Source organism: Bacillus rossius, chromosome 12 (assembly GCF_032445375.1).
Source record: "Bacillus rossius redtenbacheri isolate Brsri chromosome 12, Brsri_v3, whole genome shotgun sequence".
Classification (NCBI taxonomy): Eukaryota; Metazoa; Arthropoda; class Insecta; order Phasmatodea; family Bacillidae; genus Bacillus; species Bacillus rossius.
The window spans coordinates 39,248,643-39,275,488 of NC_086339.1; the positions used below are offsets into that span (position 1 = coordinate 39,248,643).

At 38.7% G+C, this 26,846-nt stretch overlaps 1 protein-coding gene across 1 annotated transcript; it reads left to right on the plus strand.

Annotated features, from left to right (window-relative positions):
• Window positions 1–4,267: 4,267 nt before the first annotated feature.
• Window positions 4,268–25,096, plus strand: LOC134537861 (cytochrome P450 4C1-like). The gene is made up of 13 exons (XM_063378746.1): window positions 4,268–4,354; window positions 6,239–6,428; window positions 10,041–10,147; window positions 16,142–16,232; window positions 17,629–17,814; window positions 17,903–17,972; window positions 19,490–19,616; window positions 20,342–20,420; window positions 20,509–20,618; window positions 20,789–20,857; window positions 21,321–21,489; window positions 23,590–23,769; window positions 24,870–25,096. Exons 1-13 carry the CDS (start codon window positions 4,280–4,282, stop codon window positions 25,028–25,030), a joined length of 1,614 nt encoding a protein of 537 aa, XP_063234816.1. The 5' UTR covers window positions 4,268–4,279; the 3' UTR covers window positions 25,031–25,096.
• Window positions 25,097–26,846: the final 1,750 nt, after the last annotated feature.

Genomic DNA, 26,846 nt, shown 5'->3' on the forward strand with positions numbered 1-26,846 from the left:
TTTGCAGAATGTAGGTAAAATTATTCCTGTAAGACATAGTGAGTGGGCTAGTCCCATTGTGGTGGTACCAAAAAAACAGGGGGGTGTAAGAGTATGTGTAGATTTTAAGGTGGCCTTAAACAAAGTCCTAAATGTTGATTGTTACCCGCTACCAAAATTGGAAGATATTTTTGCTGGGTTAACAGGGGGTAAGATTTTCACTGTATTAGATTTGAGCAATGCGTATCAGCAGTTAGAAGTGGGGGAGGAATCTAGGCCTTACCTCACAATGAATACTCACCTAGGCTTGTTTCAGTGGACAAGTTTACCCTATGGCGTAGCTAGTGCTCCAGCCATATTTCAGTCCGTTATGGATAGAGTGCTGCAAGGATTACCTGGGGTGGTATGTTACATAGATGATGTTTTGATTGTGGGAACATCAATAGATGATTGCAAGCAAAAAGTATTTGCTGTACTAGAGCGGTTAAATGATCATAATATTAGAGTTAACCTGTCGAAATGCCGCTTCTATGGTGAGTCAGTAGAATATTTAGGGCATAAGATAGATGAGTATGGAGTTCATCCTACCGATGAAAAGACTGAAGCCATTACACAAGCAGCCAGACCTTTAAATGTAACACAGTTAAAATCCTTTCTGGGTCTGCTGCAGTTCTACCATAAGTTTTTACCTATGCTGTCCAGTAAGATGAAACCCCTGTATGACTTGACTAAATGTGGCAGCAAGTGGATTTGGAATGCAGAGTGCCAAACAGCCTTTGAGGCAGCGAAGCAAATGTTAACATCCAATCAGGTATTAACGCACTTTAACCCAACAGCTCAAATTGTGGTGGCATGTGATGCATCCCCATATGGAGTTGGTGCTGTGTTAAGCCATAGGATAGAGGGGAATGACAAACCTGTGCTTTTTGCATCGAGCACACTTTCAAAGGCAGAGCAAAACTATTCACAAATCGACAGGGAAGCGTTAGCCATAATGTTTGCGGTAAAACGTTTCCACAAGTACATTTATGGTCATCAGTTTGTACTGGTGACAGATCATCAACCTTTAAAGAGACTGTTGGGCCATGATCAGGCCATTCCTACCTTAGCACATGCACGGCTTCAGAGATGGGCAGTTATCTTAGCAGCTTATAATTATAAACTTGAGTACAGACAAGGATCATTAATGGCTAATGCAGACGCCTTATCTAGGTTGCCCCTGCCGGGGAGCATAGATAACTGCATTTTTGCTTTCACAAACATTCCTGATTTACCCCTCAATACAGATGATGTTTGTGAAGCTCAACGTCAGGATGTAGGAGTAGCAAAGGTAATAGAACTCACAAAACATGGATGGACAGATAGGTTATCAGATCCAAACTTGAAGCCATTCTTCATGAGGAGGCATGAACTGTCGTTACAACAAGGATGCCTTATGTGGGGAAATAGAATAATTATACCAAAACAGCTACAAGAGAAAGTCATTGAAATGCTACATGATCAACATCCAGGAATTGTGAGAATGAAACTGTTAGCACGTGGTATGGTTTGGTGGCCTGGTGTTGACCAGGACATTCAAAATAGAGTGCAGACTTGTGAAGCCTGCCAATGTACACAGAATATGCGCAAGGAGATTCCAACAATGACCTGGCCTCAAACTTATTCAGTATGGGAGCGAATTCATTTGGATTTCTTGGACCAAGGAGGAGAAAAAATACTCATTCTATGTGATCACTTTTCTAAGTGGGTGAGTGCCTGGGTCATGAGTACTACATCAGCGGGGAAGGTCATTGAAAGGTTACGTTCATGTTTTGCCATTTTTGGAATTCCAGGTGCTATTGTCTCTGACAATGGGCCTCCCTTTAACTCTGAAGACTTCATATCCTTTTGTAAAGGAAATGGCATACAGGTGTTGAAAAGCCCACCGTATCATCCCAAATCGAATGGACTAGCAGAACGGGGGGTTCAAACATTAAAACAGGCATTGAAGAAACAGGTCATTGATGGAACACTCAAAAATAAGCATGTAAACATCCACCATAGGTTAGAAGAGTTCTTGTTTGTTTACCGAAATACTCCTTGTACAGTAACGGGACAGACCCCGGCGGAAGTGATCTTTAAAACAAAACCCAGAACCAAGCTGAGCATGTTAAAACCTGATAAAAATAAAACCAAAAAGTGTGAACGAAGGCAACCAATAAAGGATGGTGTTCCTTTATATGAAGTAGGGGAAAAGGTCCTGGTGAAAACAATAGGAGATAAAGTATGGAAATGGGTTCCAAGTAGAATTGTAAAAGTCTTAAGTTCATTGACATATTTGGTGTTATGGGGAAGTAACCAAAGAAATAGGATAGTGCATGTGGATCAAATCCGGAAATCACAGTTACCAGATTGTAGACATCCAGTAGTGTCAAACAATGTGGTTAGTGACACACTGGCATGGGGGCCTAAGTTAGGAAACTGGGCAACATCAAAGCGTGGTAGTGGGGAAGGAATTGATGACGAAGTGAGGGGGAGGGTTGCCACAAAGGTGGTGCCTAAGGAAGGAATACCGAAAGAGCTGTCTTCCTCAGGACTACTTAGAGAAGATAGCCATAGTCCACCCTTCAAAGGCTTTGTATCCCCCACTTCAGTGCAAGGGGAAAGCAGACCTAGACCAGACAGACGGTCAACACGATTAGTGAAACCTCCAGTAAGGTTAGATTTGTAACATTATTTGTGATTGTTGAGAAATGCAACTTGTCATGTAATATGTATTTATAGTAGGGTAATATACAACTGTACTATGTATTTTGGAGATCATTTGATCTCAAGCTCATAAGGAAGGATGGGATTGTAGTGTATAACGGTTGGCAGCAAGGGCGGACGAAAAAGGTAGTGTATGACGGGCCAAGATGGTGGTTTTGTGATGTGTAGACGAGTGTGTGATTTCCTTTGGGAATAGTAATAAAGAACCTAACAATAGTGAAGAGTGGAATATGTATGTGAGAGATAACAATTAGCAAACAAATAATCAAGTACACAGGATGTTTCTTTTTTTGTCTTTCTCATAGCATGCGAATAAGAGAAAACGCAAAACACAAAAAATTTAAATACTACCAGTTATTTCATTCTTGCACTTATAATTTACGCAAGAAAAAAATACCAACGGAAGCATCTGCCCAATTTTTAACTTCTTGGGTTTCGGCTTGCGTTTCAATCTACTATATTCGAAGTGAAGAGTTCCGAAAACTTTTATAGATGCTGACGTTATGCGTGTATAGAACTACGATATTATTTAATCACATGATGAAGTTTCACTTATCAAACTATAGCACTATGAAAGCAACTGGTGCTTTTAAGTTCAAGTAATAAGAATTCTACAAGTTTTCGTACGGGGGAAAAAAAACACATTAATCATGAAAAGAAGCCAGACGAAGAATTTAATAATTTTCTACAGTTGTACAGTTTCAAATTGTAGTGTCGGTGGCGTCTTGCTACTTGCGTCTTTTAAGAATTAATTTTATTTGTATTTATTTATTTTTGTGCTTGTTGCGTGCTGAGTTGTTGCGCTGTCGCGGCTCTTGTCGGTCGAGCCAGGAAGCCATTGTTGCTTGGACAGATCCAATGAAGCGCGCGCTTCAGGCGCCCAGTCGCCCTTACTCGCAAGGCAGCGAGCGGGTGTGCAGATTTCAGTCGGTGCTGATTCAACAGTCGGCGCTTCAGTGGCTTGGCAGATGTGCAAATGTGAGAACTTGGCCATTGCGGCCATCTTGAAGTGCTTGGAGAACAAGTAATGTGGACTCTCAATTATTATCCGTCTGCGCATCACAAGCCGAGCGATCCACAATGATCCTCACGTCCGTCACAGTGTTTTTCGCCTTCGACTGTACCGACCCTAGAGAACACGCGGGCACACGTGGCCACGGGCCGACAGCGTTGCGGGAAGCCTACAACTCACATAGTTTCGGTTCCCTACCACGTTCGTGCAACTTCGGATTTCTCTCAAAAATTGAAATAAAAAAAATCGAAGGGTTAGGTTAGGTTAGTCACAACATGCTTGTTTTCATTGGAAACTTCTGATTTAGTGGCTGAAGTGGCGTTAATACCAAAACGCAAAACTTCGGAAATCTTCGGAAATTCTTGCAGGGAACCGAAACCACGTGAGTTGTAGGCTACCCACAGCGTTGCTGAGGGCGGCAGCTGAATCGGGAGAGGTGGTCGAGGGGGAGGGTGAGTGGAAGGTAGGGAGGGGAGGGTGCTGACGCCACCGGCTGGTGCTGGTCTCCGCCGACAGAGGACTCCCGCACCCCCGGCAGCCATGTCGCCTAGCACGTGCGAGCCCGCGCCCGCACCGGAAGCCTGCGACGCCAGCGACTCCCGCCTCCGCGCCCAGGTACCAGACACAGGCCTGCTGCAGACAGGTCCGGCGCGACCATCACACCCGCCGAGTCTTTTATTCCACCCACAGATTTCTGCTGCAGGCGCATTGCGACAAAACTACGACTCGTGGTACAAAGTGCTTCCCCAAGGCTGGTATACTACGTCTTTCAAGTTGGCAGCTGAACAACATTTTTATTGTAAATAAAAAAAAAGTATTTAAGATAGAAAACTGGGCGTCTGCATTATGTTCAATTGGATGAAGTTCTACAACCACCACGAATATTGTCCCTATAGAAAAAAAAATTTATTTTAAATAATAAATAGTGTCACCTTTATTTTCCCACATATTATTACTTTTATTGGCTATAAAAATTATAATCAGACCCAAATTCAAAGGCATATACCAGCATCGGGAAGCACTTTTGGACCATAATCGTATAGAGGTTTTCAACTTATTTTGTCTTGAAGAATCTTCAGCCAAAGATTGTCAGTCGAATTTGCACTCACGCTGTATAATTAATTCATGAATAGGGTTTTTTTTAAAAAAATAATTGAATTTTAAAATAAAATATTTTTACACAAAACTCTCAGGGAATATTAGAATTTTAGAACTCCAACGTTTACGCATTGAAATTCAAGAAATATTTTTTCATGTTAAAGGAAACATAACATTTAATATTTTGGTATTTATTTAATTTTTTTTATACTTTGTTCTGATGTCAATTATTTTATTTCGCTAAAACAAGTAATTAATATGTATATTGATATTATTAAATACATGAAACACACATGTCAAGTTTGTATGAAAGACATGCTTACAGTAACACATGTGCAAAATAATTTGGAAAACAATTTATGCCGCTCCTGTGTATGATGCATGTCAGGCTGCAATGGGGAGGAAATACATTATTATAGCTCACTAAGGATTACTATAATTCTTCCACAGTAGTCTGTCTGTGACCTTATGTATAGCTAAAATTCAATCATTAACTTATTGTCTTCGCTTGTTTTTGTTAATTTAAAATCGACAAATTTGTATGGTAATTTATTTTTTCACATATATTCCTAAATATAGATATACGTACATATAACTGATAATGTATTTTGTTTCCCGTTGTTTTAATGCAGTATGTGTAGATGAAAATGGGAATCTAAAAACTATTATTTATAGAAAACAAAGATTTACGTAATGGATTAAAAAAAAAAAACACTTGTACAAACATAGTGTTGAATCAAATTTATATTCTAAATAAATTATGTCGCTTAGATGTCACTCTCATGTACATGGGCGTCACAAGGATATATTTTTTGGGGGGAACTGCAATTGATTTAGTTCTTGAGGAATCCATCCCCTGGAGAAAGAAAAAAGCGGGGTCCCCCGGGAAAATTTGGGGTTTGAAGGTGCAAAAAGGTGGTTTTTAGGCATTTTTCTTTTCTAAATATTCTAATTATAGTTGGTTGCAATATATAATTTATTTTTTTATAAAAAATATTTTCAGAGAACAAATTTGTAAAAAAAACAGTGCTCACATTACCACGATTGGACTAAATGCACCATCCGCAACATATGGGTTACATCACAGAAATCATATTTTTAATATAACTACGAAACTAAATATATTATTGGAGGGGACGAAATTGAAGACTTTTATTATTGGGGGGGACGTGTCCCCCTTGTCCCCCCCCCCCCCCCCGGTTGCGACGCCCATGCTCATGCGGCATGGGTCGTGTATTCTTTCCCAAACCTCTTTCCGACTCGATTTATGAGCACTGAGTTGTCACCGTAACACTGTTGTGTAATATCAAACCAGAAGAGCGCAGCGGTCAGCCAGGCCTGGCAGCCAGCACGCGTGTAACGGTTGACGGGGAGGAAGGCGCGGTGTCTGTGCTGTTGCAGATGCCGACGAGCACGTTGACCGCAGCGCTGGCGGCGCTGGCGGCGCTGGCGGCGCTCTGGGGCGCCGTCAAGCTGGCGCTGCTGCTGTGGCGCAGGCTGCAGCTGCTGCGCCGGCTGCGCAGACTCCCGGGGCCCCGCCCCTGGCCGCTGCTCGGCACCACCTACCTGCTGCTGCGGTCCCCGTGGCGCGGTGCGTGTCTGCCAGGGCCGTAGGAACCGGGGGGACAGGGGAGACGTGTCCCCCTGAACTTGTTATGTGGAGGGGACTGTCCCCCTCCCCCCCCAACTTTATACACCGTGATATTTTTATTTTATAATATTATTCTGCCCAACTTTATTTGTAATTTCTTCACTCATCAAATTTTATCTTAAGGAAACAATAATAATTTTAACACCGATGTATCCAATGGTCAGATACAAAAAACTGCTTAAAAAGCGCTATTTTGCACTTTAAAAATCAAACTTTTCCTGTGGAGGACCCCCGGAGCCCCCGTCTTAGTAAGAGGGGAATGGGTTTACATGGCATCAAAATCATTATTTGTCCCCCCCAACTTTATGAACACAGCTACGCCAATGGCCTGTCTGCACGTCGCCCCACCGCCGCGTCGTGCTTCGCGAACTTAGCACGGCCAGAATTAACACAAGTACAGTAAACTCCCTATTATCCGCGGGCGGATTACCCGCGCATGCTACCAAAAAAAATACAGCACATATGTAAATCTGTATTTTATTACAAGTGAGCAAATTTGAACTATACTGACGAGTGTATTGTGTGCAGTCAGGGGCGCAACAACAAGGGGGGGGAAGGGTATTTTGCCCCCCCCCCTCTCTGAAACCTTGAAGTGGGGGCAAACGGGGGCAAAGAAAGTGCTGTGTAATCAATTTTTAGATAATAAAACTGCTTAAATAGCACCATTTTCCACCTTGAAATAAAAAATTTCCAGGGGGAGGACCCCCGGACCCCAACGCTTAAATAGGGGGCATCGATGATTCTTTATAAAAAAAAAGTATATTGCCCCCCCTTTGGAAATTTAGTTGTTGTGCCCCTGTGTGCAGTATACAGCAAAACGCCACAGGCCTTCTCGGAACTCACGCAGTAGGCTGGCATGCGTAATTATTCAGTAAAATACAAAAATTTTAGCATAATTAATTTTTTTTTTACTGTTAATTGTAACGTTTACTGTACATACATTTTTTTAGATTTTTAAGTTTAAATTAATGTTTCCTTTTTTTTGTTTCCCATTTTCGGCTCTTTGCGGACTATCCGCGATTTTCACTATCCGCGGTGGCTCTGCCGCTTAATTTCGCGGATAATCGGGAGTGTACTTAACAGAATATTTATAACATTAAAAAAACCATGTCCACCACCGCAGACAAGTACTCGGCTTATATTGGTCGCACGGAGCCACGTAAACGGAAGAGCCAAGCATTGCAGAGCTAATCCGGACGTGAGAACCATCTCCGTTCCGTTTCCGTGATCCGTCTCCGTTTCCGTGTCATTGTAGAACGGGCCTCAGTTGTGGTCGCGTGCTCTTGGGCTGGTGTCATGAATGCGGCATCGAATTATTATTTTTTTTTAGAATGATTTAGGCATTAATAAGGAATATGTGTCTTGGTTAATATTATAGTGTCGTACCTATATATCGTTCATATGGTTAAAATTGTGAATAATAAGTTAATTAGATTATCGTTACAGAAGAGAGTTTAAGGTCGCTGGCGTGAAGCCGTAGACCATATAGAACAGGCTATTAAAAAAAATAAAAACTAGCTATGAAATGTTTATTGCCATTATAGACGCAACATATATGTGACGTCCACCTATGTTTTCAGGTTCGCTGAAACGGGCTTGATAGTAAATAATTGCCGGTCCGGCGGCAGGAGTAGGAGTCGGTGTCCGCCAACTTGGATTGTAACATCATGGCGGCCATCTTGGATGACCATGACCTAAACTTTTGAACTTTGTCTTGCCCTTCAAAATTTGCCCAAAAAATACTCAAAAGTTGGCCAAATTTTCCCAAATTTGCCATAATTTGCCAAAATAAACAAAAATTTTCAGTTATTAGAGGAACAAAAATTCTGCCAAAAATTCTCAAAAATTCGGAAAAATAATTTCCCGTTTTGAGGGAAAATTTTTCGTTTTAGTACGGTATTTCAAGATGACGGCCGTAACGAAATTATGCCGTATTTAGACTGACAAGTTGTATGTTTCGTTCTAAAGAAAGGTAAACAAACACATGGACAAAATAAGAGTATTCTTACTCTAGTTTAAACCAGTTTTTTTTTTTTATATTCCAAGAATATTATTTTAAATTCGTGTTCAAATAAGTGAACTTAGTGAGCGTAAATTTACGAAAATAGCAGTACAGTTTGTAACCAGGTTCTTCGTAAATTGAAGATGACAATTTTTACCAGTGTATTCGAGGGTTGCTTCATAGTTTACCAAGTTTTCAGACCATCTACTTGCTGCGCTTAGTGCACAGAGTGGAAAAGTGTAATGCATTTATTTATAGTATTGTTGAAAAGCTCGGTAAGTACTGGATAAGGCTTGATGCTGGAATCGCAAAAGCACGACGGACGCGACGCGAGTGAAATACTTCCCCAGCCAATCACGTTCGAAAAATCCCAGACGGCAGTGCGACTATTTCAATGGCGTCGCGGGCACGAAGTTAAAGAAACGCGTCTCTTGAGTTATGTTTTCGAATGATGGTTAGGCGGTGCAGTGTTATTATTAATGTGCAATTTACTGCATTCGTTATCTCTGAAATCTCTTGAGATATGATCGCGCAAAGAGATTTTTTTTTTTCCCGAACATACGTTAAATTTGGATCGAACATAGGTATATTTCTTTCAAAAACATTGATTAAAAAAATTGTAAACATTGATGGTTGTTGTATTTTTAGTATATTCTTCATGGACAGAAATATTTTATAAATAATCAAAAACGTAATCAGAAAGGGGCAGGGAGGGGCCATAACCCTCCCCCCTTCTAAAGAAACTCAATGACCAGCTTAAAATAACTAATACGTGGCTCAATTTATGGCCATTGAATATGAAAAATTATAGAGTTTAGTCTTCTTTTATTGAAGCAGTAGCACATAGTGTAAGGAACTGCCGTCCGTTTTATTTTAAAATTTTAGTTGAAAAAAAAAGCATAATAAAAGTATTAAGTATCATCTTTTTGAAAACTTTTCTGGGAGAGGAAAACCGGACCAACCGTTTTCCCCTGGCAGGAAGGTGGAGGGGAGCGTTTCATATGCCACTCCCCTCAGATCCCCCAAAACAGGCCTATCAAAAGTGTATTCTCGTTGTAGCTTCATTTAACCTCCTGCCTCTTTCACAAATCCTGACTACGCCCTTGTGTGTAATCCTTTATTACAATTGGTGGGAAGCCTAAGATGCACATAAAGTTCTGCCATTCCCGATTACACCCGAACAATTCACCTTCGGCTAACCTCGGGTTTACTTATTAATATTTATATTTCTCTGTTTATTTTAATGTAGCTATACTAACCTAACTAACCGTCCATAGTGTTTTAAAGTGTTTTAATGTAGCTAACCTAACCGACCACTTTTAATATTTGAATTCATTTTTCCTGCGCAGAAATAAAACAAATCCCGAAGTTGGCCGAAGGTGAATTGTTCGGGTGTAATCGGGAATGGCAGAACTTTATGTGCATCTTAGGTCTCCCTACAATTGGTCGCTAGGTCCACAACATAACGTGGTATCGCGTTGCGCCCTAGTGATTCCAGCATCGTTGTCGGGTAGTGAGTTGACCGCCCGTGTTGCCTGCTGCCCCGCCAGGACTCCTACAGCTGGTGGTCGAGCTACGCGCGCGGTACTCGCCTCTGTTCTGCACCTGGACTGGCCCCTACCCGGAGGTGCACCTCGTGGAGGCGGAGCACATAGAGGTGGGTTGCTTCTTCCTTCCAGCTCGTGGTCCGCGCCATCTTGGTTGGACGCCCGAAACATTGGCTCAAGTCAGGGCCGGTGCAAGGTAAATTGGCGCCCTAGGCGAAAAACCTTAATGCTCCCCCCCCCCTCCCCCCGCCGGAAACCCAAAAAAAAAATTGTCCTTGCCTCAAAATACATCACGTAAGCCTAATATTTTGTCAACAACCAAATGTAAACAGGCTTGTGTTTTTTTTTTTACTTTTTTACTTATTACAAATCATAAACAGGTCACCGTGGACTTTAAATAATTACTTATATCAATATAAACATTCCAAACTGTTACAAAAATCCATTTTCATCTAGTTTCAATAATCGTTAAACATATTACATGAGCTGTTATGTGTCGTGCTGCGCCGCCCCCAGCTACTTGGCGCCCTAGGCGGTTGCCTAGTTCACCTGTGTGGACGCGCCGGCCCTGGCTCAAGTGTGAAAAAAGGTTTAGAATTGAACTGGCTGTGTTTAACGACGAAATTTCTAATTCATAATTACTATACCATCATCAGACGTGTTCAAGCACCATTTCAACAAGGTTTTGGGGAAAAGCGGGAAAATTTTGGCGATGCCGACGTAAAAAAAAAAAAAAGTGGCTTCCCCTACGTTACAGCATGCCGTCTGCTGTCAATCCCTAACTCCGTGGGTTGTTCAGTAACCTTCCGTTGAGATAAATAACTTTAGAAGAGTAGTAGCCAATGGCAATTGACTAATTCAGGGGTGCCCATAAGGGGGGGGGGGGGGTAACGACGCAGACTGCGTCATTAAAATTTCAGGGGGGTGGGGGGAGGTGGTTAAAAGACGAGAAAAATGTATATATTATTTACATAATTATAGCTTCTAATGTGAAAATACGTTTCTGGTGCTTTGATAATTGAAAGGGATCTTGTAAATCAAATTGGCAACCCCGCACTTTCCTCAACAAAAGCAGTTTGGCATCTGTCGGTTCAGGATGGAAATATTACCTGATATGACCAAAATTATTATTAGAAAATAAGTTTTAATTCATGCAAAATGTGATAAAATATAATACTAAAAAAGTATAATATTATAAAATAATTGAGTAAATCATTGAGAAAATGGCATAAAAAATTTCGGGGGGGGGGGGGGGGGGCACATCTTTAGGTTAGGGGGGGGGGGTGAGTCATAGTGTTTGGGGGGGTGGGCACCTCTGACTAATTGGTAGTTAAATATCCTTCAGCCAGTAAGTACAGGCCCGCATGTAAAGCTGGAGTTGCAACGTCATGACGGACACGACACAACAGGCCCGACACGCTCAGTAGCCAATCAAAGACAAGGTCACCGCGACGTGAACACGACGATATACGCGCCTCGACGGCCCGCAAGAAGTAGATTCTGTTTCTAAGTTTATCGTGTCGTGCCGCACGACGGAAAGCAAAAAAAGGCAAACCTCACAAAACTAAACTTCAAAATATTTACCTACTTGGTAAATCTTTGTGCTGAAAAACGAAATTTCTGTTTGCGTATGGCTACATCTACATATTTGTCGTGTGACTTAAGCTATTTATCTAAACGTATATCTTCGTGTTTATGGTTAACGTTGTAATTCTACATTGTCAAGATGTGATTTTAATTCTTCGCACAGCTAACAGTATTAGAATGAATTTTTCTGTCACTTATTATATTTATAGCTTGCTTCCTTTTATCTAAAATAAACTTATCTCTCTTCGTACCAGAGACGACTAAGTGTTGTGTTTTTATATACTTCGACTGTCCGCATGCAATAAAAGCTTTCTACAAGCCCTACTTTTATTCTTTTTTAGATTATTATATACTGCATTTTATGGACGCATTTAGCATTGAAAGATTTGTGGATAACCATTCTAGATTTCGTCGTGTTAATTATGTCGTGGTATTGTGACCCTACAGTGTCCTGCTGGAACGATGTGCCACGTCTAATCGGATATGTCATGTCGTGTCCGTCGAGACATTTCGACTCCAGCCTGCCATTGTTGGAACATTATAAATTATTACCATAAAGGTACTATTGTTGCCTTAACGGGAGTCATCCACTATTATCAGTCTACGTAATTTTTATTACGTTCTTTGCAAAGGGGAAGATTTATTCAAAACAGATACATGGACGTACGCCAGCGATGACAAATATCCATTTAATTGTTTTAAATAATTTTTAGTGATAAGTACAGTAATTTATTTAGTATTACATTTGTGGAAGGAGAAAGCAAATTCTGGAACTCTTTGTCTGTGCTGTGTCTAAATAATGAGTATGTGTACGGGCTGACTGTGGTTTTTAATAGTACTTTTATTTATTTTTGCATAATAAATATTTTTGTAAAAAGTGTTTAAAAAATAATTTCACAGTAATTCGTTGTCAAAAATGTTTTTTTTACATGCTTATTATCATAGTGAATCAAATTTAGCGGTAAAACGTAAGGATCACATGACCCACACATAATCCCACTTCATCCCGCTGAAATATTCCTCGCCTCTGAGGTCATTGCCGCGGTCGCCTGCATGTAGCGGCCACGCAGCAAGTATTGTTCTGCCAGGCTCTAGACTGCTGACGCAGCGACGCGCCTCCAGTTACGTGAAGTGCCAACCGCTGTCTGCTGAACACGCCGTTTGCTGTCTCTCGGCAACCTCTCCGCTGTGCGGCCTATAGCACGCACAAGCTATACCTGTGTGGAAAAAAAAAATTGGTTGTCTGTAAAGTCGGTTTACGGACGATAGTTTAACGTGACGTCATAACAAAACATTGATGAAATGATTGCATACTTTTATGAATAAAATTGAATCATTTTTATTTGAATAATAAAAGAATAAATACTTGAAATTATACTAGTAATCAGATTTTTAAAATGCAAGAATAATTAACCTTTATTGCCGAAATTGTTGTTGTAATAAGCAATGAAAACCACATTAACTTTTCACTTCACTTTATAAACAGTCGAGTGGAAGAGAGATAGATGCGGCGCAAGGGTACAATGAGCGTAACGGGACACAGCTTAACGGAACAATGTGCGTAACGGGACACAGTGTAACGGAATAATGTGCGTAACGGGACACTTTTTCGTGCGTGCAGCCGGCGTTCATCGATTTATTAGACGTTGTCACGTCAAAAAAAAACTGTATCCAACTGTTTGGAACAGTTTTCAAACAACACTAATTTAATGGGGATTAGGCCTCGCCGTCCTGCAATCCTTACTAATGTTATAAATGCGAAAGTGTTTTCGTCCGTTTGCCCTTCTTTACTACCAGCAACGGAACAACCAGCGACTGATCAAGAGTTCTGACCGCCCGAGGCTAATTATGAGGACACGCCCCCGCCAGGTGACAAGTCAGTGTTTGTTTTACCCGCGCTTTTTAAAATTTCAAAATTTATTGTTGAAATCAGGGAGTCCCGAGCTTTTTCAGTTCACAGCGCATTTAGTTTTAGTGTTTTGTCTCGGTCTAGTTTAAATATGTAGGGTAGATGCAATGATGCTAGATTAATAGTGCATGCGAAGACACGATTTCGGCCCCCCCCCCCCCCCCCCCCCCCCACCTATCCACGCGCCACAGGCTGCAACCTAATTAGCCTAAGGGTTAATCAGGCCCTGGGAACAACGGATCGACATGATTGTTTGCATAAAAATGGTTTATGGGCAGGATAGTGACTTAGACTAGAGGAAGGGAGGGTAAGATGATGAATTCGAGTATGATGACGAATCCAGAATTTCTCCTTCCAGACAATATATTACAGCACATTAGTAGGTGGTGCGAAAGAGAGCCCTACTAGAGGCTTTGTGAAATGTGTAGCGGCGCGCTAATGACTATAACCTGTGTAGCTGTGGAACGAAAAGTTGGTTTTGTGAGTTGCCAATTTAAGATTTCGGGCCAAAACGAAAAAAAAATATATATATATATATATTGAGAATGTCAAAGTTTGTAATTATTATAAGCTATATTTTTTCTTGTGTTTAGAAAACATGTGCATGCAACCTGTCTTCATTCAGTTGAAATAACTCTTAAAACTAAGCGTAAACGCTGGAAGTTTTCTGCATTGGTGATATCCAGTTTTTTTTTTTTTTTTTTCAAACTTTGATGGGTTATAAAAAAATTCAAATTTACATATTTTACTACCAAAAGCTCAGCAGGGTCTTACTTATTTTTCTACATAATCGCCAAAAAGATCGCGGCATTTGTCATATCGTAATACAAGCTTCTCGATGCCTTCTTGGAAGAAGTTAGCCATCAGTGAGAGAAGATAACAGGGCCAACGCCTGTACCTCCCTCTCCCTCACCACGCTGCTGTGAGGCGGGTGGACTAATCGCGCGGCGCACTGGCTCCTGCGTCAAGAATTATCGCAAGCCCATCGGAAAAAAGCCCTCGTACTCAAGGGCGTAGCCGGGGGGGGGGGGGGGTTAGGGGTATAACACCCCCCCTCCCCTTAGCATCAAATTTTTATTTAAATTTCTTATTCATCACTCAAACAAATTTCATAGTAAAAATTAATAAAATTTTTACCATTACAATATTTAAATTTAAGTACCGAAAACTGCTAAAATAGCACTATTTTACACCTTAAAATCCAAATTGTCCCGGGGGAGGACCCCCGGACCCCCCGCTTTAATACGGGGGGGACCGTGCTTCCTAACACCCCCCCCCCCCCCCCATACACAAATCCTGGCTACGCCACTGCTCGTACTATAGGAACATCAAATATTAGCATGTTCCAAAGACTAGAAACTAAGTAAGAACGATAAGTTCGTCATCTTAACATCCCTTTCCTTACATGTAATTATGAAATTATATCCCTAAGGGAGTGAAAAAAAAGGTAAATTCAGTTTTATAATAGAAAATCTCAGGAGTTAGGTCATAGGTCATAGGCAACTTCCTATCCTTCTCCTGGGCGAAATCCATCCGCTAGGTAAAAACTCGCGACAGCTAGTTCTCAAATGCGCTAATAAAAGTTTAGTTTATAACTTCGCAGATAGATGGCGTCGCCTTGAATCTGTAACGCGCTATCGTTTGGTGCGTCCGTCACGTCTTGCCCAGGGGTTACATGCCTTCCCCAAAAGCTGATGATTGGCGTCCTGGTTTTTCTTATGCATAGCCATGATGCACCGATATTGTGCAATCAATGGAACCTTTAAAAATAACAGAATTCCCGTTTTTCAAGTGTATATCCAACAGACTTGAAACTCGATAGTGATGTTTCTTATATTATGATGTGTTTAGCCCGGGCAACGCTGGGTAGTTACTTCAGCTAGTTTCAAATCTATTGATACAACTTGCAATAAAGCTTCCGTGCTAAAATCTTTGGTTTGACATGACATATGACTTAGATTTGGCTTCCTGTTGAAGTGAACACTTGTGAACTGGTGTGGTTATGATGACAGTTGTAGTCGCCCGCGTGAAATAAGTTATTTCCTCGCGACGCTTACAGACTAGAGCCTGTTGGTAAATATGTGGTTTCAACAAGGTACAGAAAGATAGTCTGGGAGATATGATTTATACCTTATGTCAAACAATTAGAATAAATAGATGGTGGTGCCTAATCCCCCTTAAACTGATGCAGGCCCATCTCCGACAAAACAAAATGGCAAACAAACACGGCAGTGTCGTCACAGGGCGCGCTCCGACAGCTGTGGCACAACGCGGACTGTACTGGAATCCGGACTTACAAAAATGCCCCAAGGAAAGAGCCTACGACGTCAAAAATAAATTAAATGAAAAAAAAAAAATAATAATTTATATTTAAAGCAAAATTATACCTAAGATTTATTGAATTAAAAAACATAACTACATACCTACACCCTTCTGCTAATAATGAACTGTTCCAACAGTTCTGGCGCCAAAACAAATGGTTACTCGTTAATTAAAGCCTGCAAGTCTGCATTAACACGTGAAACAAGTTCAATATCGTTTCAAAATGTACAACACTTAACATTTTCCCAATTATAGTTTTAATTGTTGTTATTTTCCTTATTTTCAGGTCATTCTAAACAGCACAAAGCATTTCGAGAAGTCTTATGCCTACAAACTTTTACATCCATGGCTTGGAGACAGCTTACTTACAAGCCAAGGTGACTTAACTTATTACAGCTGCTAATTTGTAACAGTTAATATAAATCATTTCAGAATTTCTTGATTATGACCAAATACGATTTTTATAGTGTAAAATTTAAATTATTGGTCAAATAACTAATTTACTGCAATGCATCATAAAAGTTAAGTTATAAAAATGTAATTTTGTAGCAAGAGATTCATAATAAAATAAAAATCCTACTCTTGAAGTAGATAAAAAAAATGCTTAAATAAGTCAGAAATTGTTCCTTAGTGCGTATCCAGTTTACATCAAAGTTTTATAATTCATATTTTCAAAATCAAATATATTTTGGTTTTGGTACAATTTCGCATGACTTAACTCATTTAACTAGGTATTTACTTAAATTTAATATCTTAAGTTAAAATACAGCTGGATATGTTACATGAAACAATAGCTCGCGGGAAATGTTCCTCAAAGTTTTATAGATATTTTCAAGATCAAATATATTTTGGTAATTATACAGCTTTTCATCCCAGACAGAATCTTTCTTTGATTCAATATTTTCTTTTCAAAATCAACTGGATACACAATAAGGAACAATCACTAATAATTCGAATTTTACAAAAATTGATAATTTTTTTAAAATATAACTAACATCAACATTTTCTATGCACCTACTACTGGTACTGCTTCAAATGAGGCCCTTTTTCTACAACATTAAAAACTAGAATTTAGCATGAAAACAGTACCAAGGCATACCCGTGTTTGCTTATCTTAATAAATATAAATCCAGTGTCCTGATGTTTGTTTCAGTGAACTCTTCACCAAGTCAACCCATTTCGATGAAAATTGGCATTTATGTGTAATTTTTTCCAACTTGAGAGATAGGATAGTTTTTATTTCGATTAATGGTCTTAATAATTTATAATTAATAATAAACTGATTATCCATGTTGATTGGTGTTTAAGCCCGGGAAACAGTGGGCACTTCGTCTCCATGACAACGTTGCGTGTTCGAGAGTCGGGAAACCATCGGTGCTATTCGTTTATTCTTCGGTACATTACAAAGCATTGTGTTAAGTTTTTGTCAAAATTAATTAATTTTCATTTTATTTCATTTATTATAACTGTAAATAAGATATTTGGTCTTATCTCCCCCCCCCCCCCCCCCCCCCAAAATTAAAACAACCGTGCGAAGCTGGGTCGGGCAGCTAGTATGTATATATGTTTGTTAAGAAAAGTTATTTTTTGTTTAATTTTTCAATCCTAACCTCATGTCAGAGAGTTCTTTAAATTTATGTAGTATGATGGGTGTGATTTAAAATGATGAATATGCTGGCCCATGCTGTGTTTGTTAATTATACAACAACAGCCAGCAACAGGCCCGAGACGGCCAGCCAGGTCAGGCTGCGAGTCAAGCGGCTCTGCTTCCAGGCTCAAAATGGCGGTCGCTCAGGAAGCTCATCACGCCCGCATTCCACTTCAGCATACTGGAGAACTTCCTGGAGGTTTTTGCTGAGAAAAGTAAGGTCCTGGTGGACAAACTCCAGTCGAAAGCAGACGGGAATGGTTTTGATATCTATCCCTACATTACCAGATGCACCTTGGACGTCATTTGCGGTGAGAATATTCTGAATTGTAATTAGGCTATAGTTTTTCTATTTACCATCTCATAGGGTCCAATTTTAAATGATTAGTTTTGTTTCAGATACTGCCATGGGAACCGAAATTTACGCACAGGAAGGAAGGGATACAGAATACATTAAAGCAATCTATGAGTAAGCATAATTTTTAGTCTCCAAAACTTGGCAACATAATTTTAAAAAAATGGTTAGCAGTAAAATGGTGAATTCCATAGTATTATTTCAAGGAAATTGCTTAGGTTGGTAAATATATTTAACATTAAAGATTAACAATAATTTTCTTCCCACTCTTCAAACTCATTGATGCAGTTAGGTATATTTCTTGTCTCAACACAAATTCTCCTACCGGAAGCACCAGACACACTGGAAAGCATGGGCGTTCTGGGGCCCGGACACATCCCTTCCGGAATTTTAAAGGAAAAAAGAAACATGCAAATATAAAATTAGAAAATGTGTAACATATATTTAGATACTTATATGAAGATACCATTTTACAGCCCTTATACATAGAAACCACAGAAATTGTGTTTCCAAGTAAAGTTTATATTTAATGCCAGTTTACAACAAATTCTGGCTTGTACTAGAACTCTATCCTTGCTCAACAAAGGATAAGTTCACAAGCTGACAGAACCTGTTTGTTGTAATATTTTATTCACTTTTTAAATTTATTTATTTTATTTTTTATTTTTTTACCTTTTCTGTGATTTTCTGATATTAAGGAAAATGTGCGTTAGTTTCCTCCATGTGCTCCTGATTATTCCTGGCAATATTTTGATGGTTTTCTTTGTGTGCTCCGTATTATTCCTATCGAGACTTCTGCAATTAAAGCTATTTTGAAGTGTGAAGAGGAAATATTTCCTACTATATTTAAGCTACTAAAAATTTTAGTGACATGACCAATTAGCGTATCTGTAACCACTGCAGAAACGTCATTCTCCACACTCCGAAGGTCAAAAACCTGGCTGAAATCAAGAATTCTTGAAGAAAGGCTTAAGACTATGCCTTATGCATATACACAGAAACATTTCGTAAATAGTGATTGTATTATTAAAAGATTTGCCAAAAAAGGTAAAATAAGATTAGATTTTGTTGTATAATGTTAATGCATTAATTATTCAGTTTCCATATTGTTTCAATGTAATCTCGTATTTGTAAACGTGAATTTTTGTCCATTTTATATTCATTGTTTCAGGGTATGTGTCATATATCTCATACATAAATTCATGTGTTCTGTTACATTTTTTTGCTTTAAAAACTGTATAAAAGTATAAGTTGAATATTTAGGATAGTAAATTTGTATATATTTTACGGCCAATTTCTGGTTTATTTAACGCAATGTTTTAGAACTGCATTCCTGTTGCTATGATAGCCACCCCCCCCCCCCCCCCCTCCTCTGAAAAGCCTTCTGGAGCTGCCTTGTTGCGAGATACAGATATATGTAGACAATGACAGCTAATATACAACAGTTTATATCTAGAGGTATTTCTTTGTTGAAAGACTCTTCATGTAGCCCACCATCAGTCATCACTGTTTTACACAAACATTTTTAACAAATTTATTTTAAGACATCATTTCCCACAGTAAACACTCCAGAAGGCCTGAATGTTGAGAATCATCAAAACCTAACATTCTGTCGACTATTTCTGTTCCAGTGTTTGTACACTAACACTGAAGCGAATCTTTTCACCACTTCTGCACCTAGATTTCATATACCACCGGACAAAGAGAGGCCAGCGGTATAAGGAATGCATCAAAATTCTTCATGGATTTACAGACAATGTAAGGTTTGCATTATTTCCACAACATGAAGTACTGAACATGTTTTCAAAAAAACTGTTCCATAGCACATGGATTATATTAAATTTTAAGATGTTATAAGAATTTTATAGTATTTTATGATGTAAATAGTGCCCCATTTAGCTACCAGCCTATCAATGAAAATACTAAGCATGTAATGTGGTACATACAAGTCCAAAATTCATGTTGAAAGTTAAAAAAAAACAAGGCACAAATTTTTTTAGGTTCTATTTTTGTAGTCAGTTTCTGTAACCTGATTTCACCTTCCTTTCAAGACCCATATTACAGGTGTCAATTCTGGTCACCACAAAAAGTCTACTCTTATCATGCAAGTCCACAAAGGTTCTATTTTATTTGATTGGTGTAAAATTATTTCACAGATGTGTGCTATGCACTAAACAATTATTTCACACTAGCATTATACTCTTTCTTTGCACGGGTAATCTATATTCATTACACAAAGTGTCACGAAAGTACGTATTGTTTTTCTTTGTCACTACGACACAGGATGATAACCTTTTTTAAACTTGTGGGCAGCTGCCCCATCTTCCCCTCTCCCCTCGAAATTCCCTTGTCCACAAATTATCAATCTCATCTCCTTAAAATTTTACTTAAGATAATACATTTATATATAGTAATATATATAAAAAATGAAAAAAGTCAGTACTAATTAAGCACATAATTTTATAACTGTGATTGATTCACAGGTTATCAAAGACCGCAGAAATGCTCTCTTTGGTGTGACAACAATCAGCAAAGATGGTTCTGAGGAGCACGAAATAATTGGTAATATGAAACATAGTTTTGCCTTATAGTAACACATATATGGTGACAATAATAAAAATCAGAACTTAAAGCAAATATTTTTCATCAGGTACAAAGAGAAGAAAGGCTTTTCTAGACCTCCTCTTAGAAACATCTCAAGACAATACAGAACTCTCAGATAAAATGATCCGCGAGGAAGTGGACACATTCATGTTTGCAGTAAGTACAGTATTCACATAACGACTTCTTGGTTGCCAAATACTCTCCAAAGTAAAGGCAAACGTATGAAATGGAGGAATGCAGTGTCCTCATTTGAGGACCATGAGACTCAATAATGTTTAGCTGTTCTTTTGGTTTTCTCAAAAAAAAAAAAACTGATAATTTTTCAGGGCCACGATACAACAGCAGTTAGTACGACTTGGACCATCTACATGCTCGGCCATCATCCGGAGATACAGGTGTGTGTGTTTGTAATACTTTTGAACTAGTTTAGCACTTTTCTTTGTGTCAGAACTCATAATGCCTGTTGTACAATGAGTTTCCAAGTCGTAACAGTCTCGAAAGTTGCACTGACATTCGCAGTGCATTAAATATTACTGTCCAAATCAACTTTAATTACACTGTTTTGATTGTTGTAATGTTTCCTCAGCAATGAGTGGCTAGTTGTGGAGTCTCCTCATCGTTATAGAGTTTGATTTACGAAAGTACTATAGTTCTTACTCTTCGACCGTCTGAACTGACCTTAAGTCTCCTGTTACAATTTCCGCATTTTTCATTGAAAACGTGGCTTTGGTCTATTATGAAACCTCGCAGCGTGTGTTGCATCTCTTTTGGAAACCTACCTTCCTCGGAGTTGAGTTGCTCCCTGAAGGTACTCGATCTGCCAACACGGTAACGAGGTGACTGTGTGAAACGACACAGGAGAAGGTGTACGCAGAGCTCCGAGACGTACTTCAAGACTCGGACGGGGCTCCGTCGATGAGGGACCTGCAGCGGATGAAGTACCTGGGGCAGGTCATACGGGAGTCCCTGCGCCTGTACCCCAGCATCCCGTTCATCCAGAGGAAGCTCAGCGAGGACGTCCACGTTGGTACGTGCTGGCCCAACCTCCCGCACGGCTCATGGTTTACGAGCAAGTAGTGTCGGAGGCCACTGCGACCCTCTGCTCCCTGTGCATAATGCTGGAATCACAATATCACGATGTGCACGATGCGTAGGACGCCAATGCTTTGATAAACATTCTCGTGCGACACAAACTGTGGACACGACAAGACTCCCCAGTAAGAAATATTTTTCTTTTCCCATTGTCTCGTGGGCGCGATGTTATTGCAAAAGAGCATCGGAACTTTTGTTTTCGAAAAGATAGCTGGACACGTACATTGGTAACAAAAATCATGATTAATGTATTTTCAAGGTTTTGTTAGTTTGTGAAAGATCTGAAATGTGTTCATACATGTAATTTTTCCAAATGAAATCAAGTTTATTTTTTTTTACATATTTTTTTTCAAACATGACAATATAGGAAAAAAAATTCACAGGCATTGGCGGGTGTTGTATGTTTGGTGCATTATGTAGAGAAAAGAAACTTTTTTTTTTTAAATAGTTAATCATTTATTTTGTCACGCAGGTGAAATACCACACACTCAAATTAACGTATCGCATCCTTCGCATCATGCCATCACACAATTGTAATTCCAGCATAAACGTGCAATGTGAAACACTAATTTAGGGTTCATTTTCTTTACTCCAGAAATTTAAGAGCTTTTCAACATATTTCAAAACAAAAAATGTGTACCAATGAACAATCTAAAATACACACTAGTGCATTTGTTTTTTTGTCTTCAGTTATAAATGTTTAGGATAGCTTGAATTGACTTCCACAAAATATTTTGTCATTTAATTTTTTTTTTTTTTTACAGAATGTATCAAAGTGTTGTTTATTTCATGCCTGTATTACTATTCATGCTAATGTACAGCTATTTAAACATGAATCATGGGCACTCCAGCTGTAAAAACAGCTTCTGGATGGTTTTATACAAGGAAACATTTACATAAACTCACATTAGCCCCTGAAAAAAAAAAACACCAGACGTGCAAAGAAGTTTATGAAAATCTACATTATAATTTTTTGCAGAAAATTTCCTGTAATTTAAAAGCTGAAAACAAAATCGTAAAATTTATTGTTGATGACTGATCCTGGTAAATGTCATAAAAAGTCTCTTGAAGAATTCATCATAGTTGAATGCATGCCAAATTTTAATTTTTTGTGTGTTTCACCAATCAGATAAACTTTTCTATACTGTAGTAACTTGGCAGCAGTAGTCACGCTTAAACCCTGAGACAATATGATAGTTGAGCTTAAAAATGTGACAAACTTGTTAATGAAATCTGGTACTTCAGTTGCAGTTAGATAAGCAATTTTTTTTTATCCAAATACTGACTGAAGTTTAAGGGAAATTGTATAAATATGTCTGGCCTTCTCTCATGATGAATTTTTTTTACCTTAATGCTGTACATCATATATCATTATTAAATATTATAACTAGGGAATAGATTATATTGTGAATAATAATAAAACCAAAATAACACTGAAAAGCATGCATATACACCATATAAAAGCCAAATGCAAGTTAATAGGTATATCTTAAAGCACCAAAAGGCCATTGCTATCATGAAATTGATAATCATTTTTAATCAAACTTAACTCAAATCACAAAAAACTAACCTTTTAATAGTATATTGAATTCAGTGGATGTAATTTATTCAGCATGCATGAAATTTGTACCAAAATGTATGTACTAAGTAGATTGGAAAATTAATTTTACTTGTTTTTGATATTGCAACTGTTATTAGTAATTTATTTTTTACATTATGGCATTGGTTCATTTTTCAAACAAATAAACAAATACCAGTAATTTCAAATTTATTTTTATTGTTTCGAGTAGATCAGCCCTAAATATGCTTATTACAAATTATTATAATGAAAAAATGCATCTTGTATCAGTCAAAATGACACTGTTTTGATGAAATAAGCATTATGAAACATTTAAGTGTTATATTTGTTCAATAATATGCTATCTTTATGAATAAACAGAATTCATAAAAAAAATTTAAACAATGATGACAAAATCTATTTGAAAACAAAATTGGCCTAAAATAAAACCATAAAATCTTGTGTGTGTGTTTGCAGATGGGTTCCACATTCCTGCCGGGTGCACCGTCACAATGCACATATACCTAGCTCACCGCAACCCCAAGCACTTCCCCGACCCGGACAAGTTTGACCCCGACAACTTCCTTCCCGAGAGAACCCAGTGTCGACACCCCTTCGCGTTCATCCCTTTCAGCGGAGGAGCTAGGAACTGCATAGGTAGGCTCGCTCGCCGCTGTGCTGTACTGGCATACAGTCGTACAGACTTTCAATCTTTCAGTCTTGCTAGAGTCTATTTTACTTAAAATTCGGTTTGATCATAGTAAGTTTACTTAGAGCTGAAATATGGAATGATTTTAGATGTATTGATTTTTGAGACATACTGTTATTTTATTTAAATTTTACTTGAAAAGAACAACCATAAATCTCAATAGAGCTTCAAAACCTGTAAAAAAATTTACTGTGCCATCAGGTTTAAGGTAATAGTTTGGATTTAGTCTCTGAAAAACATTTTTTTTTTTTTGGAATGTAAGCAAACACAAATGAAATTATAACTTTCGCAATAGTTTTTTTTTCCTTTGTTTGGTATGAAAGGTTTCTAAAGTAGAAGAGGGACATACATCACATTATCATCTTTGTTACTGCCAGGGTCACAGCTTTTACAGTCTGATTTGAGTCGAGTCATCTCGGAGCCTAGAAGAGAGTCAGAGGTGTCCAATGCACCTGCCAGTAGCGCCTATATCATTACCGCACTAGTTCTAGACCTCCAGCAAGCAAAAAACATCCACCTATAGACAGCCTTTTTTTTAAAAAAAAAAAAAAAAAAAACTGATCTTGAAATCTTGAATAAAAGTAACTGCAAAAAATGTATCAATACTAAATAGCAACTAGCTCTCTCCTACAGGTTCTAACAGCACTCGTTTACTAACTAAAAACATGCTGAATCTTGCGAATCTTGACACACACACAAATAGTGAGTGAGTAAATTTGTAGAAGAGGGAAGGAAATAAAATCCTTGCTCCTCACGTGAAAATGTTTTATACGGCTGGAATGAAAAGTGTGATCAGGAAGAAACGTGAGTTCATGAGGTCAGCGTACTTGGAGACATTAAAATATGTAACATATATATTGAGTAGAAACTGAATAATTGCAGTTAATTTCTGATGATAAAATTCCCTTCAATAAGATATACCATGCTCAATAGATAAAACTATTATAAGATACTGGTGGACTCATTTATATCAAACATATCATCCTGAATAAAATATGGTATAATTTTCTAATTCGTGCTCTGAAAATTCGTGAAAACTTGTCTTCAGGTCAGAGGTATGCGCTGCTGGAGGAGAAGTGTATCCTGTCGTCCATCGTGAGGAAGTTTACGATCCGCTCGCTGGAGGATCCAGAGGAAATCAGGATGAACGCTCACATCGTGCTCAAGCCAACCAACGGGGTCAAAGTTGCCCTCTCTCCGAGAGAGTGACTTCTCTTATTTGTGCACTCGCCAAAAACTTTGTCTCGTTACATTAAAACACTTTAAAAACAATAACAACCTAATTTTTTAATAACTTAACACAACTGAAAGCTTGAGTAATACCAGAAATGTGTTGACTCTATACAGTTTCCACTCTTTCCAGTTTCAGTATCGGATACTGATAACCATTGTTAGTAAAAATTGATCCTCCTGCAACAGAGAGCTCAAAGATGATCTTGGTTGTAATGCAGAAATAACACACTGTAAAAACAATGTTGACTATAAACTCACGGAGTTAAGAATTGTCAGGAGATGGAATGCAGTGACGTAGTTTAGTCACTTTTCCCCCCTTGCTTAGCATATCGTCAAGCCCAAAACATTGCGGAAATGATGCCCGACCACATCTGATGATGATTAGCGAGTATGAATAAGAATCTCTGTCGTTAAACACATTTACGCAGTTTAAAACTGATTACACAATGCAAGCACTAAACTTCAGCCAATGTTTTGGGCATCTAACCAAATGGCGCAGCAAATTAATTAGCAAACAAAATGCTTCACCCAGTTACCATCCTTCACTTCCTTCAGCTGGCACTACGAAGGGAAGGCGGGAACGCACGCAGGCGGCAATGGGGAGTGAAATTAAATGGGTTTGACATCAGGGTCGTCAGAGGGATGATGGGGTGATGAGATGAAATGAGAATGGAGCATTGATGGCGAAATGGGAGCCTCGAGAAAACCAACCGGCTCATGGCAAAATTTGCCGTGATTCCTACTTGCAAAAAAAAAAATCTGGATTTGACCCCACCGGGAATTATACCCGAATCGCATTGGTCAGGAGCATATGCAGAATTTCATTTCAGGCGAGGGAGGCTGAGGGATAGAACCTCTTTGCCCGCTGTTTGCTTTCCAATTCTATCCTTTTGTTGACGGGAGTGATAGATTTCTATAGGATTTTCAGGTGAAAGGGGTTACTTCCCCCCCCCCCCCCCCCCGCCTCGGTGGGACAAGTGATCTGACCACTCGACACTGCTGCCCCTTGGTCAGCAGGAATGGTCTCTACGTTTCATGTGAAAATACTCATCAATAGAGACTAGATTTTATGGTTTAATTTTTAGGGCAATTTCATGTATAAAAAAAGAGAGATTTAGGTGTTATTGTATCTATCTTTTATGAACTCTATTTATTTTCAACAAATACAACTCTTACTTGTTCAAAGATACTTTACCAAAGCAACGTCGTTTTGACTGATACTGTAACATGATGCACATTTACAATATAATAATATGTAATAAGCATGTTTAACTAATGGGAACAATAAAAATAAATCGGCCAGTATATGTGCGTCTAAAAATGTACCAATGGCGTAATGTAAAAATCAGTTACTAACAACAGTTTCAATATAAAAAAAAAAATTTTCTAATTTGTTTAGTAGATAAATTTTGGTGCCAACTCAATGTTCAATCATTTACGGTTTTTGAATTTGGTGTATTAAGAGATTATTTTTTGTAATCTACGTTGAGTTTGGATTAAATATGCTAATTTAATGCTTTCTTGTTACATTTAGGTGCTTTACAGTGTATTAACTTGCATTTGATGTTATTATGTTGAATTGACATGATTTAGGGTGGTATTTCTGCTTCATCGCAATGCACCATATAATCTTGTCCCTACTCGGTGAGCTCAACTTGCCTAGCATCTTCCTCGAATACACTATTCACAAGGTTTCCACCTCATTGGGCAGGACAATACTACATTCTTGACACAGGCTGAATTCTGAACATTTACCCCCGGTTGCTGTACCTTTGCCTGGCCCACAGCTGAT

What these genes read in the sequence shown, in the direction of transcription:
- LOC134537861 (XM_063378746.1), top strand. Translation starts at nt 4,280, where the DNA reads ATGTCGCCTAGCACGTGCGAGCCCGCGCCCGCACCGGAAGCCTGCGAC. An exon ending in TGGACACATTCATGTTTGCA is followed by an intron (nt 20,619 to 20,788) that starts GTAAGTACAGTA and finishes ATAATTTTTCAG; the next exon opens with GGCCACGATACAACAGCAGT. An exon ending in GCCATCATCCGGAGATACAG is followed by an intron (nt 20,858 to 21,320) that starts GTGTGTGTGTTT and finishes GAAACGACACAG; the next exon opens with GAGAAGGTGTACGCAGAGCT.